The following is a 16,656-nucleotide window of genomic DNA, read 5'->3' as shown; positions in this document are numbered from 1 at the left end:
TCCCTCATTAACATCACAGAGGCAGGTTTTATAACACATAGGGAAATCACACAGTACCAGGAATCATGGCCCAGCCAAACTGATATACACATTTTTTGGGGGACATAATTCAAACCATGACATTACTTAAGTTTGGAGAAATAACACCGTATTTGTATGGTAAATAATCCAGTAAAGAACAAAAAATAAAAATTAAAAAATTTAAAAAAAAAAAGATTCTGTAGAAGACAAAGAACTAGAAAAATATGTCTTTGAATGGGTGAGAGTATATGGAATCCAGTGTGTAAATAGAATTCGGCTTTAGATATGAGAATGAAAAAAAGAGTATGTGAGTATATACCCTCAGTAATTGGAAATTTCTGATATTTCCATTTTCCTCATTAAAGTAGGAAACACAGAGTAGATAGAGGACAATATTTGGAGGTTTGAAGAGAAAGTAGAGGTGTGAGAGAATCATCTAGGTGAGTAAGAGAGTGTATAAACTAGGAACTTACAATGGGCATGGTTGTGGTTTTTTGTTTGTTTTCCCTTTTTAAGCCTAAATCATAAGCAAACAAACAAAAATGCACACAGAGTCAACGGGGAGTTAAATTTAACCAAGGAAATATATAAAATACATCAGTAACATAGCATCAAAATATATAAGGCAAAAATTCCCAGAACTTTGAGAAGAAATGCACAAAGCTACAATCATAGCTGGAGATTTAAACATATCTCTCTTGGTAACTGATGAAAGAAATAGAAAAAAAATCAGTAAGAATGTAGAAAAGTGAACAACGAGATTAACAAACATGGCCTAATGGACATACATAGCTACTATACCAAACAACCTTATAATACACATTTGTTTCAGGTATATATGGAGTATCTATTTTAAGAAACAAAGCACAAAGTCCCAACAAATTTCAAAGGAATTAAATTAAGTTGGAAACCAAAAAATATCAAGAAAAAAACCAGTATGTTGGAAAATTAACACACACTTAAATAATTCTGAAGTTCAAGAAGAAATCACAAGAAAAATTCTAAAATATTTTCATGGAAAAACAGCAAAACCTTATTTATCAAAATTTGTGGCATGCTGCCAAAACACTTACAAGAAGGAAATGTCCAGATTTAAATTCATTTATTAAATGAAATATTGAAAATAAATAAGCCAAATGTCTATTACCATAAGTTAGGGAGAAAAAGCAAATAAACACAAAGTTTATATAAGAAAAAAATAAAAATGAAAGCAGAAATTAATGAAGTATAAAACAAACATAATCACAAGGATCAAAAAAGACAAGATCTGATTATCTGAAAAGCCAATAAACATTCATGAATTCAATCAAGGAAAAAAAAAGAGAAGACACAAATAGCCAATACAAGAAATAAAAGATGTATCACTACAGATGCTACAGACTTTAAAAATATTAAAAGAACCATATTAATCTAACATTATATCAATGAATTTGAAAACCCACTAAGAAGATAAACTTTAAAAAATACAACTTAGCAAAACTGAACAAAGTAATCTAATAAAAAATAATGAGGAGAATGCTTAATGAAGAAAAAGCTGCTAAATTTCAGTAAGAGAAAATGCACTGTGGCTTTTTTTTGGGTGAAAATATACACACCAAAATATTCCTCAGCACAACTTATACATTTGCAATTCAATGACATTGATTGTATTTTTCATGTTATGCCACGGTTATCCTTTCCCAATATATTCCACCACCATTAACATAAACTCAATGCCCCCTGCCCCAAACAAAAACTTCCGCTTCCTCCATCCACCTCCCTCTCCATATAACCATTAATGATCTTTGGTTTCTGTATATATATATGCTTATTTTAAATCAGTGAAATAATACAGTATTCATCCTTTTGCAACTGACTTATTTTGCTCAGCATGTTTTCAAGGTTCTTTTTACAGTGCATAATATACCATTATATGTATTTACTATTTTGTTTATCCATTCATCTGTTGACAGACATTTTGGTTGTTTCCATTTTTTGGCTATTGTGAAAAGTCCTGCAATGAACTTTAGTATTCACGTTTCTGTTTGTATTCCTGCTTTCACTTCTTCTGGGTATATACCTAGGATTGGGATTGCTGGGTCATATGGAAGTTACATGTTCAACTTTTTGAGGACCCACCAAACTGTTTCCCACAATGGTTGTACCATTTTACATTCCCACCAGCAATGGATGAAGGTTCCAGTTTCTCTACAACCTGACCAGCATTTGTTGTATTCCTTTTAATATTATCATTCTAATGGGGGTGAGGAGATAGCTTATAGTGGTTTTGATTCTCATCTCCCTAATGGCTAACAATGTTGAGCATCTTTTCATGTGCTTGTTGGCCATCTGAATCCTCTTTTTGATGTGCTGTGTGTTAATTCATTTGTCCATTTTTTTTCCTTTTTTTTAAAATTGTGCCTTAGATGAAAGTTTACAGCTCAATTTCTCATACAAAAATTTATACATATTGTTATGTGACATTACTTGCAATCCCTATAATGTGACAGCACACTCCCCCTTTCCACCGGGTCTGGCTCCTATCCCTTCCTGCTTTCTCATCCTGCCCCCTATCAGGAGCCACCCATTTGGTCTCGTGTATCTGCTTGAACTAAGAAGCACACTCTTCACGAGTATTATTTTATGTTTTATAGTCCAGTCTAATCTTTGTCTGAAGAGTGGGCTTCGGGAATGGTTTTAGTTCTGGGTTAACAGAGCATTCAGGGGCCATGGCTTCCGGGGTTCCTCCAGTCTCAGTCAGACCATTAAGTCTGGTCTTTTTATGTGAATTTGAGTTCTGCTCTACCTTTTTCTCTTGCTCTGTCAGGGACTCTGTTGTGTTCCCTGTCAGGGTGATCACTGGTGGTAGCTGGGCACCATCTAGTTCTTCTGGTCATTTGTCCATTTTTTGATTGGGTTGTCTGTCTTTTTGTTTTTAAGTTGTAGAAGATATATGTATCTTATGTTATATATATGTTAATGTGGTGGATATTAGGTCCTTATCTGATAGACGGTTCTTGAAAACTATCTCCCAATCTGTAGATTCTCTGCACTTTTTTGATAAAATCCTTTGGTGTGCAAAGTATTTAATTTTTATGAGGTCCCATTGATCTATTTTTTCTTTTGCTGCTCAAGTTTTGTTATTATATCTGATAATCTGTTGTTAAAAACTAGGCCTCACAGCCTCGCTCCTATATTTTCTTCTAAGAATTTTACAGTTTTAGTTTTCACATTTAGATCCTTAATCCACTTTGAATTGGCTTTTGTGTATGGTGTGAGCCATGGATCCTGTTTCATTCTTCTGCATGTCAAAATCCCATTTTCCCAGCACCATTTACTAAAGAGATTCCTTCTTCCCCACTGAATGGACTTGGCACCCTTGTTGAAAATCAGTTGACCACAGATTTATTTCTGGACTTTCAATTCTATTCTACTGGCCTATATATATTAAGGAACCCTGGTAGTGCAATGGTTAAGCGTTCAGCTGCTAACTTAAAGGGGAGTGGTTCAAACCCATCAGCAGTTCCACAGGAGAAAAGACCTCGCGATCTGCTCCCATAAAGATTCCAAAAAAACAAAAACCAAACCTGTTGCCATTGAGTCAATTCTGACTCACAGCGACCCTGAAAGGCAGGGTAGAACTGCCTCATAGGGTTTCTAAGGAGCGGCTGGTGGATTCAAACTGCCAACCTTTTGGTTAGCAGCTGAGCTCTTAACCACTGCACCACCAGGGCTCCCAAAGAAACCCTATGGGGCAGTTCTACTCTGTCACATAGGACTGCTATGAGTTTGAATTAACTCAAGGGCACACAACAACAATATATATTATACAGTACCAGGCTGTCCTAATTACTGTAGCTTTGTAGGAATTTGAAATCAGGAAATGTGAGTTCTCCTTCTTTACTCTTTAAGATTGCTTTAGTTATTTGGAGTCCCCTCCTGTTCCATAGAAATCTGAGGATTGGCTTTTCCATTTCTGCAAAGGCTGTTGGAATATTGATGCAGATTGCACTGAATCTATAGATTGCTTTCAACAGTACTGACATCTTAACTATATTAAGCCTTCTGATCCATGAACATGGTATATGCTTCCATTTATTTAGGTCTTCTTCAACATCTTTCAGTAATGTTTTATAGTTTTCTGTGTATAAGTCTTTTCATCTTCCTTGTTAAATGTATTCCTAGGTAATTATTTTTGACAGCAACGGGTTTGGTTTATTGAAAATGCCAATGTTTCCTAAACTTCCATGTCATCTGCAAAAATGGATAGTTTTACTTCCTCCTTCCTGATTTGAATACCTTATTATTATTGTTATTTTTCCTAGCCTAATTGCTCTGCGTAGAGCTTCCAGAACAATATTGAATAGCCTTCTTACTAAGAAGGCTCTCAGTCTTTCTCCATTGAGTATAATGTTAGTTGTGGGTTTTTCATAAATGCTCTTTATTATATTGAAGAATTTCCCTTCTACGCCTAGTGTGCTGAGTGTGTTTGTCAAGAAAGAGTACTGAATTTTGTCAAATGCCTTTTCTGTGACTGACGTAACCATATGGTTCCTCTTCTTTTCTTCTGTTAATGTGGTGTATTACACTAATTGATTTTCTAATGTTGAACCACTCTTACATTCTTGGGACAAATTCCACTTGATTGTGGTGTAAAATCCTTTTAATATGTTTTTTTCATTTGCTTTGCTAGTATTTTGTTAAGTATTTTTGTATCTATGTTCATTTGGGATATTGGTCTATAGTTTTCTTTTCTTGTGGTGTTCTTGTATGGCTTTGGTAGCAGGACAATGTTCACCTCATAGGATGAGTTAGGACGTGTTCCCTTCTCTTCCATTTTTTAGAAAAGTTTAAGCAGGACTGTGGTCACCTCTTCTATAAATGTTTAGTAGAATTCCCCAGTGAAGCCATCTGGTCCAGGACTTTGTTGTTGTTGTTGGGAGGCTTTTAATTACTGATTCAGTCTCTTCACTTGTTATGGGTCTATTGAGATCCATTATTTCTTCTTGAGTCAATGTAGAGAGTTTACGTGTTTCAAGAAATCTATTTCCTCTAAATTATCTAATTTGTTGGTGTACAACTGTTCACAGTATTCCCTTACAATCTTCTTTATTTCTATAGTGTTGGTTGTAATGTCCTCACTTTCATTTCAAATTTTTTCTTTGTCAGTCTAGTCAAAGATCTGTCGAGTTTATTATCTTTTCAAAAAACTAACTTCTGGTTTCACTGATTCTCTGTACTGTTTTTCTCTTCTCTGTTTCATTTATTTCTACTCTGGCCTCTATTACTTCCTTTCCTCTGGTAGCCTTAGGTTTAGTTTGTTCTTCCCTTTTAATTCCTCAAGTTGTAGAGTTAAGTTATTGATCTGGGATCTTTGTTCTTTTTTAATATAGATATTAATTGCTATAAATTTCCCTCAGGGTACTGCTTTCAGTGCATCCCATAAGTTTTGGTATGTCGTGTCTTCATTCTTGTTCGACTCTAAATATTTTTCTATTTCTCTCTTAATTTCTTCTTTTACCCATTTGTTGTTTAGTAGTGTGTTTAGTTTCCACATATTTGTGTATTTTCCAGTTTTCCTTATGTTACTAATTTCTATCTTTATTCCATTATGATCAGAAAAGATACTTTGTATAATTTCAATCTTTTAAAATCTGAGACTTACTCTGTGTCCTAAGATGCAGTCTATCCTGGAAAATGTTCCATGTGCACTAGAGTAGAATGTACATTGTGCTGTTGTTGGATGGAGTGTTCTATATATGTCTGTTAGGTCCAGTTGGTTAATAGTGTTGTTCAAGTTTTCTATCTCTTTACTGATCTTCTTTCTAGCTGTTCTAGCCATGATTGAAAGTGGTGTACTAAAGTCTCCAACTATTACCACAGATCTATTTCTTCCTTCAATTCTGTGTTTGCTTTATAAATTTTGGGTCTCTGAGTTTAGGTACATAAATATTTATAATAGTTATGTCTTCTTGATGAATTGACCCTGTAATCACTATACAGGGTCAACTGTCTCTTATAGTAGATTTTGACTTAAAGTCTATTTTGTTTGATATTAAAATTGCCACAACTACTCTCTTTTGATTACTGTTTGCATGGAATGTTTTCTTCCAACCTTTTACTCTCAATTTATTAGTGTCTGAGGTATGTTTCTTGTACACAGCATACAGATGGGTCATGGTTTTTTTGTTTTTTTTTTTTTAATCTAATCTGCCACTGCCTGTCTCTTCATTAAAGCATTTAATCCATTTACGTTCACAGTAATTACTGATAAAGGACTTACTTCTGCCATTTTGTTGTTTTTTGTATATCTTATACTTTCTTTGTCCCTCTTTTCCTCCAGTGCTGACTTTGATGTACAGATTTGTGTGTATGTGTGTGCAGAATCATTTTGTTTCCCCACTTCTTTTCTCGTGTATAGCTGTTTCATTTACTTCCTTTGTGTTATCATAAGGATTATATTTAACAATTTACATTTATAACAATCTGGCTTATATTGATACCAATGGAAGGAGCATACAATCTATATCTATGCTACTCCTTCCTCCCTCCCTGTTTATGTTGTTGTTATCACTGATTAAATCTTTATATCTCAGATACCCTGAAATTTAAATTTAACTTTATTTTATTGCTATTATACACATATATTTATTTTTTTTAATTTTTATCTTTTATGCTTTTGCCCTTATGTAACAAGAAGGGCATATCTGTTGTATCTGCTAAACTTCAATACATTAATTCTAGCTTTTATACTTGTCAAGCCATTTCCTTTAATGGTAATCCTCGCCCCCCAGTAGTACAACTTCAAGTTACTGTCAAGTGTGCTTACTTTTCCTTCTGGGGGACACTCTTTAGCATTTCTTGTAGGGCTGGTCTGGTGGTAACAAATTTTTTCAGCTTTTGTTTATCTGGTAATATTTTAATTTCACCCTCATTTTTGAATGACAGTTTTGCCAAATATAGTATTCTTGGATGAAAGTTCTTTTCTTTCAGCATTTTAAATGTCATCCCACTGTCTTCTTGCCTGCATGGTTTCTGTAGAGGAATCGGCACTTAATCTTATTGAAGACTCTTTGTATGTGATAACTTTGCTTTTCTCAAGCTGCCCTCAAATTTTTCTCTTTGCCCTTGGTTTTTAAGAGTTTGATTACAATGTGCCTTGGTGTGGCTCTATCCAGATTTACCCGATGTGAAATTCATTGAGCATCTTGGATGTATAAGTTCTCATCTTTCATCATATTTGGGAAGTTTCTGGCCATTAGTTCTTCAAATAATCTTTCTGTAACTTTCTTTCTCTCTTCTCCTTCCAGGACTCCCATAACACATATATTATTCCATTTGATGGTGTTCCACATATCTTAGACTTGGTTCTTTTTCTTCATTCTTTTTTCTTTTTACTCCTCAGACTGAACAATCTCAATTGTCCAATCTTTGAGTTCACTGATTCTTTCTTCTGCCAATTCAAATCTACTCCTAAGCCCTTCCAGACAACTGTTCATTTCTGTTATCTTATTTTTCAGCTTCAGTATTCCTATTTGGTGTGCTTTTTAAATTTCTATCTCTTTACTGAAATTCTTGTTTTGTTCTTGGATTGTTTTCCTGATTTCCTTTAGTTCTTTTTCTGTGTCCTTTAACTCTTTGAGCATGCTTAATACTGCTGCTTTAAAGTTTTTGTTTAGTGATTCCATTATCTGTCCTTTCTCAGGGACAGTTTCTGTCCCCTTATTTTGGTCTTCTGCATGGGCCAGTCTTTCCTGCCTCTTTATATATACTTTGTAATTGTTGGTTGTAATTGAGACATTACAGTATTTTACTGTGGTAACTCTGGAGATTAGGTTCTTCCCCTTCTCTAGGGTTTGCTCTTCTTCTTTTTCATTGTTATTATTATTCTAAATTATTGGAGGTTGCAGTTCTTTGCTTCAACTCCAAACCCTTCATCTGGGTGCACCTGCTATTGTCCGTTTCCTATTAGTTTCCTACCCAGGGATGCCAGCCATCATTGTTTCACCTCTAGTTCCTTGAGCTGGAGGCCACTTCAGGACCAAACTCTCTGGTTTGTATCACTTGTTGTGGCTGCCTCCCCTCAAGATATCAGGAACATTGACCATATTACTCTAGTACCAAATTCCTAGCACCCTCCGGTACACCAGCTATGCCCCTCTAGCACAAACCCCCATTTGGGAATACTGGCTGTCTTTTACGGCTCACCACAAACCACCCCTGGTGCCCTCGGCCATGCAACTCTGGCTCTAGAACTCCACCCAGGAGCTGCAGCTGTCACAGATGTACCCTAAGATTCCTCTTCCAGGAACACTGGCTGTGCTACAGCAGCCTCAGATTCCCACCCTGGAAGCAGCAGCTGTTGTCAATTTACTATGTGTCATCACTGTTCATAAACTGCAACCCACTCTGTGCTCACCTCACTGCTTCTTCTTGGAATCCACAGGAAACCCAGTCCATGTTGTACTCACTGAACTTTTCTATCCCAGGTCTTTTGCTCAGGTGCTCTGAGCCGCACTGTGATCACCAAGTTCTCTCTGTCCCTGGCTTAAGTGTTCAGGAACTCAAGCCCACGCTATGCTCACCAAGCCGCCCCATTCCATGTCAGATTATCCAGGCACCTCAGCTCACTCTTCACTCACCAAGCGTCTCTGTCCCAGGCCCAGGTGTTCATGAACTCTGGCCTGTGCTATGCTCATTGAGCCCCTCTGCCCCAGATCCAACTGCTGAGGTGTTTTGGTCCACACTGTGCTTACTTGGTCTCTCTGTCCCAGTACTGCATGCCCAGGAACTCAGACTGGCGCTATCCTTGCCAAGCAGCTCTGCTCCAGGTCCAGCTTCTCAGTTGCCTTGACTGGGGCCTGGTTGTTCACAAAGTCCAGGCTGCACTGTGCTTCACATGCTGCTTCCTCATAGGATCCATGTGGTCCTAGGCCTGCAGTGTGCCAAGGTGCTCTTTCTTAAGTCATCCTGATAAGTCATTCTAACGCGAGTTGCATTCACTAGAGGCTGGCTGTTCACACAGTCTGGGCCTCACTGCACTCCATGCATTCATTCCCTACTGGTATCCACTCGGTCCCAGGCCTGCAGTGTGCCATAGTGTCTTTTCTTAGGTCTGTGTGCTCAGGTGTCCCTGCCCATGGTGCTTGTGCTGGGCCTGGCTGTTCACAAAGTCTGGGGCCTCACCATGCTCCAGAATTTGCTTCCTCCCAGGACCCATGCAGTCCTGCCTACAGTGTGACACAATGCCCCTTTTTAGGTCTGCCTGCTCAGTCATCCTTGCCTGAGCTGCTTTCACCAGGGCTTGGCTGTTTACAAAGTCCAGGCCTCAGTGTATTCCACATGCCTGGTTGTATATTTGGGTTAGTCTGATGGTGCCCTGAGGCCCAGTGCAGATGATAACCACAATCTCAGCCCTCTAGCCACAGTGGCTTCTCCCTGAGCAGGGGCTTAAAGGGCGTGTGTGTGTGTGTGTGTGTGTGTGTGTGTGTGTGTGTGTGATCTGTCAGGCCACTGGCTGACTGAAGAGACAACAGAAATTTCAGTGACTACACACAACTGGAATTCACACTCTGCAAATATAGTTTGGAAAAGTCAGTAAACACATGACTGCAGGCTTCATCAGGCAACAACAGCCTGAATGACTAGTAGAAAAGGGAGAAAACTGAAGTGACTGAAATTAGAAATAAAAGTAGGGACACTCAATTTTATAGAAGAGGAAACACACGACTCATTAATAAAAATACATGCTCAGCTTCACTAATATTAGGGAAATGCATATTTAAATTTCTACAAGTGAGTTTCTGTTTAGAGTGATAAAAAATTTGGAAATAGATAGTGGTCTTGGTTGTGCAACATTGTAAATGTAATTATGTCACTGAATTGTACACTTAAAAATGGCAAATTGTATTTATGTATTTTACCACAATAAAAATTTTAAAATATTGCTCTAACATTATACTCCTAATTCGGTACAAATTAAAATTTGCTAAACCCAAATACTGAAAAGGCTCAATAGGAACTTTCATCATCTTCCAGGGAGACCATAAATTTGTAGAACCACTTTAGAAGTGTTTGACATGACCTAGTCAGGTTAGACATTCACAAACCCTATGACCCAGTAATTCAATTTCTAAATATGCACCACAGTGAAAGTCTTGCACATATGTACCAAAAGACATATACAAAAATGTCCAGAGTATCTAGCCTGCCATAATGCTAGAAAAAGAAAACATTTATTTGCTTTCTTAAGTACGTATCTTACTTTTCTCTTCACTATATCACATTCTGCCTCATGTTAACACGACTTTTCTCTATCCGTGGGTTTGCTTTTTTGTTTTGTTGTTGTCTTGTAGGTTGTATGCACGATCCTATGCCTTGTGAGGAACCCCCCCTCCATCAACTAATAATATCCATGACGACGTACTGAGAAAAAAGAAAAATACCGATGAAATGGAGTTATCGGGTCACACCTGCTCTTTGTATGTAAGCCCTCATATTAGCCTTTGCGTATCAGATAGTGTCCCAAGCACAAGGTGAGTGATCCAAAGATTTAAATAAATGAATGAACGGATACTTGCATCCATAACTTGACTCCCTACCTCCTGCTTCCAATCCTTTAAAAGTGTCTCAAAAGCAACCTCTTCAGGAAGCATTCTTAGGTTTATCTCAACCTCAGTCTGAAGTTGGAGTATTTTATTCCTGTTTTTCATGTGTATGCTGTGCTCTATTAATTTTCATTGTTCTCTTCATGTCCCCTCAAATCACTTTTTGTGCATATGATATTCATGTCCCTAAGGTCAATGTTAGTTCTATGGGGGCAGGCACTGCATTTCACATACATACAGCAGACATGCAATCAGGATGTGGTAATTAAATGAAAAGACTCTCTCTTTCAGTCAAGCTATTTTTTTGTGTTCTTCCTCTTCACACACTCATCTAATTTTCATATATTGGAAGACATCAATCCCTCCGCAGAGAATACATAAGAGCCTTCCTGGTGTATGGACAGACATTTACCATATATGATGCAGCAACTAAAGGTTAGAAAGAGCTCCTAAATATGATTCTATTTTGGTTTTTATGCTTTTTTCTCATGCATCCTGTGCTGTATCAATTTTCACTGACCTCTTCACTTCCTCCCAAATCATTTCACATGCATATATCAGGCTTTCCAGTTAGAATGTAAACAGAGCTGTATATGAGGTGGCAAATAAAGTTTAGAAGGCGCTCCCAAATATAATCTTTTTTTAGACAATACTTTTTTAGTCACTGAGTTTCACAGGAGAAGGATTAGACTCACCTTTATTGAAGAATGTGCTAACCATAAAGGTGAAGAGTATTGACGCAATGGCAAAACACAGCAAAAAGATGAAGATGAGAGATGGGTCACTGTGTTGGAGAATTGGAACAGGTTCAATCTAGCAAAACAACCAGGAAGCCAGTTTAGTCATACTCTAAGCAATGTCACAGCAAAACATAAGAGGAAAAGTGAAACATCCTTAAATATATTTTAATAGTCCTAGAGAGGGTGATGACACTTCCCAGTGAGATGGAGAGTTAAATAAACAATTCATTTCTTACAGAGCTCCACCCATCTAAATTTAAAGTTTTGTTTGCTGAGAATAAGCAGCTTCTGAGTTTCCTCAGTGGAGTCAACGAAAGCCACGTTTTCATTCTCTTAGCAATGTGAGCCCCATTCAGCCCATAGCATGTTTCTGTTTTCTTCTCAAAATTTAGCTGCAGTATGCTGCAGTCAAATAGATACTTGCCTTGGCGAAGAAAGTCATGCACATAAAAAAGATGACGATTAAATACAAACAGAAGAATGTGATGAAATAGGCAGCCCAGAGCATCCAATTACTGAGTCCTATCATGAGCTGATATTCCTGTGAGAGAGTTAACACAAATCAAATATCATGTAGAACAACACAGTCATATAATACCTTAGGGTTCCAAAATGTATTCACAATAATTATCTAATTTAATTTCCACAACAACTAAAATGGGTTAAATAACAAATATTATCATTTTCATTTTATAGAAGAGGAAACCAAGGCTCAGAATGTCAATGTTATGAATTAAAATTTTTCCCCAAAAAATACGTGTTGTAAATCGTAAACTGTGGATGTAATCTCAATTTGGAATAGGGTTTCTTTCTTATATTAATATGTGTTAAGTGTAGCTATGTCTTAAACCAATCACTTCTGAGATATAAAAGAGCAGATCAGGCACAGGAGCAAGCAAGCACAGATGGGGAAGACAGATGCCACGCCACACGAAGACCGCCAAGGAACCGGAGAAGAGAACCTGAAGAGACAAGGATTTTCCCCCGAGAGCTGACAGACAGAGAAAGCCTGCCCCTGGAGCTTATGTCCTGAATTTGGACTTCTGGCCTCCTAAACTGTGGGAAAATAAATTTCTGTTTATTAATAAATACATAAATTTCTGCTTATTAATGAATACCACAAGGGGACACTTGTGGTATTTCTGATACAGCAGCACTAGATAACTAAGAGAGAATTTGGTCCCTGGAATGGGGTGCTGCTTTAACAAATACCTAAAATGTGGAAGTGGTTTTGGAATTGGGTAACAGGTGGAGGCTGGAAGAGTTTTAAGGTGACTAATAATAAAAGTCTTGGCGCCGTGGTTAAGAGACCAGCTGCTAACCAAAAGGTTGGCAGTCTGAATCCACCATCTGCTCCTTGGAGACCCTACGGGGCAGTTCTACTCTGTCCTACTGGGTCGCTATCAGTTGGAATCGACTTGACAGCAATGTGTTTGGGGTTTTTTGTGGTTAACAGTAAAAGCCTAGATTGCCTTGAAGAGACTGTTGGTAGAATTATGGATGTCAAAGGCAATTCTAGCGAGGGCTCAGAAAGAAGTGAAGAGCGCTATAAAGTTTATAACATCTTAGAGAATATATATATCAACATGAACACAATGTTGCTAGAAATGTGGATGTTAAATGTGCTTCTGGTTAAGTTCTAAAAGGAAATGATGAACATGTGATTGGACACTGGAGGGAAGGTGATCTATTTTATGAAATGGCAAAAAACTTATCTGAATAATGTTCAAATATTTGGTGGAAAGTAGAACTTGTAAGTATGGATATTTGGATGATATTTCTAAGCAAGATCTTAAAGAGGCAGCATGGTTTCTCTTTGCCTCTTACAGTAGAATGCAGGAGGAAAGAGATGGACTTAAAAATGAACTGTGCAAAATGAAACCAGAATGTAAAGGTTTAGAAAATTGTACAAACTAAGAACACGTGTCCTAGAACTTTCATCAAAGATGTGGCTACACAATAAACAATCTCTTGAATCAGAGATTAAGCCTGTGACTGATGTATCTAATCAATTACCACAGCAGAAAACCCATCAGCTTAGACTGAAGGGGACAGAGAGGATGAAATGAAGGAAAGCTGTCTGCCTCTTGGAATTCTGTAGTCAGGGGAAACAGGCCAGTTGAACTACTTGGATGAGAACATCTTTTGTCCTCCAAGAAAAGAAAAGGACCATCCTGGGAAAAGTTCAGAGATCAGTACAACTGTTGGAAGGAACATGGGAAGCATGGTTGCCTAGGTTTCAAAGGTTGGAGCCAAGGCTACCACCTTAGTTCCAGAAGGTGAGGCAGCCATTTAGGTGGACCAGGAGAATGGGGCTCACACCCATAGTGAGGGTTCAGGGCTGCCATACCCAAGGGCCAGGAGAATGGGCTCACACCCATAGCTCAGGGGGCTGGATGTCATGCCCAAGGGTTAAGACAATGGGGCTGCCTAGGGATGAGGAGCTGGGGTCACCACTTGAGTGGACCAGGAGAATTGGGCCACCCAAAGCCAAGGGCGCAGGGGTGTCATTCCAGTGGACATGAAAGGCGGGGCCTCCGCCCAGAATCCAGAAAGCATGGCCAATACCCAGCGCCGAGAGGGTGGGGCCACTGCCTAGATGTACCTGGAGAATAAAGAGGACTGTTTTCAAGATTTGCTTGGCACCCATGATTTCTCCCATTTGTAATGGAAATGTCTTATCTTGTGTTTGTCCCACAATTGTACTTTGAAAGCAGATAACTTGTATTCTAGATTTCACAGGTTCACTAACGGAAAGGAATTTTGTCCCAGGATGAAACACACCCAAATTCTCCCCCATAGTTGATTTAGATGGTACAGAGGATGAGATTTTGGACTTGGAGTTGATTTAAGACTTCTGGGATGATGTGACAGGGTGAATGTGTTTTGCACGTGGTAAGGACATGAATTTTGGAGGGCCAAAATTTAGGAGACTTCTAGCTTCCTGAACTGTGAGAAAATAAATTTCTGTTCATTAAAGCCACCCACTTGTGGTATTTCTGATACAGCGGCACTAGATAACTAAGACAGTCAAGTAACTTGGTTAATGACCCTTTCATGAGTAATAGAATATACGTTCTCTAACCTATATTTTCTGCCTCTCAGGTTTTTTGGGAAGTGGCTTTTTAGTGCATGCTGCCACCAGCCGGGGACCTGTATAACTGTTTGGAACAGAAGAAATGGGAGTGTGCCACAAATTACTATTTTTACAGGGTATTGTATGAGGTGGTGCTGAATTGATTTTTTTTTTTTTTTTTTAGGTAAAGTATGGAGTTTGAAAAAAATTTATGTGGGACATATATGTCCCTCTGGACTCTGGGGGTTGAATCAGAGGAATATATATATATGTCCCTCTGAACTCTGAGAATAGGATTTTTGGGATGAGGCCAGAAAAAAATCCATATGACCTACCAAAAATTCACACACTCAATGATTCAGCATATTTTCCATTAATGAAAAAACATTATATAAACAAAAAATTTAAAAGAAAAATTAATTCATTTATGAAAGGATTAACCCTTTTGTGTCCAGTAGTACATATAGCAACCATAAACTTTTTCAGACTTTGGGGTTTATTGGGAAGCTGCTATACCATTGACAGTGTGTGCTGCTGCAAGGCAGGGGCCTTTATGATTGTTTGAAACTGAAGAAATGGGTGTATGCTGCAAATTACTGTTTTTACAGGGTATTGTATGAGGTGTCTGAATTTTTGGCAGGAAAAATAGAAATTTCTGGTGGGGACTCTGGGGTATAATTAGTGGTACATCATGTGTACCACTAAATATGGTAGGCTTGTGGGAGGGGGCAAGAAAAAAAAATCAATACTACCTACCAAAAATTCAGACACAATGATTCAGAATGCTTCCATTACTGAAAACACATGGTATCAACAAAAAATTCAAAGCAGAAAATAATTGGGTCACCAGCTTACTGACACTCTATTTATGGCCCAGAAATCTATTATTGGTTTAATTTCTAAATATTTGGGAGTTTTCCAGATATTTACCGTTATAAAAGCTGTAATTTACTTCAATTGTGATCAGAGAACATACTCTATATTATTTCAAGTATCCGGTCTTTCTTGGTGCACTTGAAAACAGTGGGTACTCTGCAACTGTCAGGTATACTGTACAAATATCACTTAACTTGAAGTGATTGAGAGTGTTGCTAAAATTCCCTCTCCATTGATTTTTCTGCTTGTTCTATCAGTTGGAGAAAGAGGAGTGTTTCTTTCTGTGCTAAACTTTCCTATCTTTCCATTCACTGCATATGTGCATTCCTTTTCCCCACGGACCATAATTAAATAGCTGGCATGAAGTCTTTACTTGATAACTTCACTATCTGGGACATCCAGGGATTGGCATCTGTTGATTGTCTTTTCCCTAAATATTGGGTCACATTTCGTATCATATCCAGAGTGTTGGGAATGTTATATGTACAGACTTTGGAATTTGTTATCTTGGTACCACAATTGTTATTTTTGTTTTAGCAGGTAAATAACTTGACTCAACCAAATCGCAGACTGTCACACTTGTGGTTCTTTAAGCCTTAGTTGCTAGCTGCTTTCATTTTGTTCCATGTATTCATGGTTTAAAGCTCAACCAGTGACCTGGACTGAGACTATGCACATAACTGAGTGGTTCCCTTTCTCTAGGTCTCTCCTTTCTGGGGATCCCCCTTTATTCTCCAGTGGCCCCGGGTGCTGAAGGGCTCCTTAACTTGGTTCCTCTGACCAAAACTTTTATAGCTTTTCTATGAAAGTTTTACCTCTCCTTATGCCAACATTGCTGACTTCCTGAATACAGTCACTCTCTGTGTAAAGTAAAAAAAAAAAGAGGAATTCACTCACTCTGTACTGGTATCTTGCCACAAGTTTTGACTTCTCTCTAAAGACTATCTTGGCCATTCTGAACTTCAATCATTGTCTCTCAATTCAGCCTGACTATTGTGCCCTGGAGCCTGGTGGTGCAGTGGTTAAGGGCTCAGCTACTAACCAAAAGGTTGGCAGTTCGCATCCACCGGCTGCTTCTTAGAAACCCTATGGGGCAGTTCTACTCTGTCCTATAGAGTCACTGTGAGTTGGAATCAACTTGAAGGTAATGGCTTTGGTTTTTTTTTTTTGGTATCCCTATGACTATAATCCCATTTGGGAATGGGTTTTCTTTGTTATGTTAAGAGGCCGTATCAGTGTAGGGTATGTTTGAAGTCAAGCACATTTAAGATATAAAAAGAGCAGATTAGGCATAGAGAAGCAAGGAGAGATTGGGGGAGATCGTTGTCAAACCACATGAAGATCATTAGGGAATAGC

At 38.1% G+C, this 16,656-nt stretch overlaps 1 protein-coding gene across 1 annotated transcript in view; it reads right to left on the bottom strand.

Annotated features, from left to right (window-relative positions):
- The window catches only part of LOC101344022 (ATP-binding cassette sub-family A member 3-like), a 139,319-nt gene that overhangs the window by 97,576 nt on the left and 25,087 nt on the right, over positions 1 to 16,656 (bottom strand). Inside the window, 2 exon segments of the mRNA XM_023728327.1 lie at positions 11,303 to 11,420; positions 11,772 to 11,888. Of these exon segments, the coding sequence (XP_023584095.1) occupies positions 11,303 to 11,420; positions 11,772 to 11,888 (235 nt within the window).

The sequence above is a fragment of the Trichechus manatus genome, unplaced genomic scaffold (assembly GCF_000243295.1).
Source record: "Trichechus manatus latirostris isolate Lorelei unplaced genomic scaffold, TriManLat1.0 scaffold00024, whole genome shotgun sequence".
NCBI lineage: Eukaryota > Metazoa > Chordata > Mammalia > Sirenia > Trichechidae > Trichechus > Trichechus manatus.
This window is presented reverse-complemented; position numbering and strand designations above follow the sequence as displayed.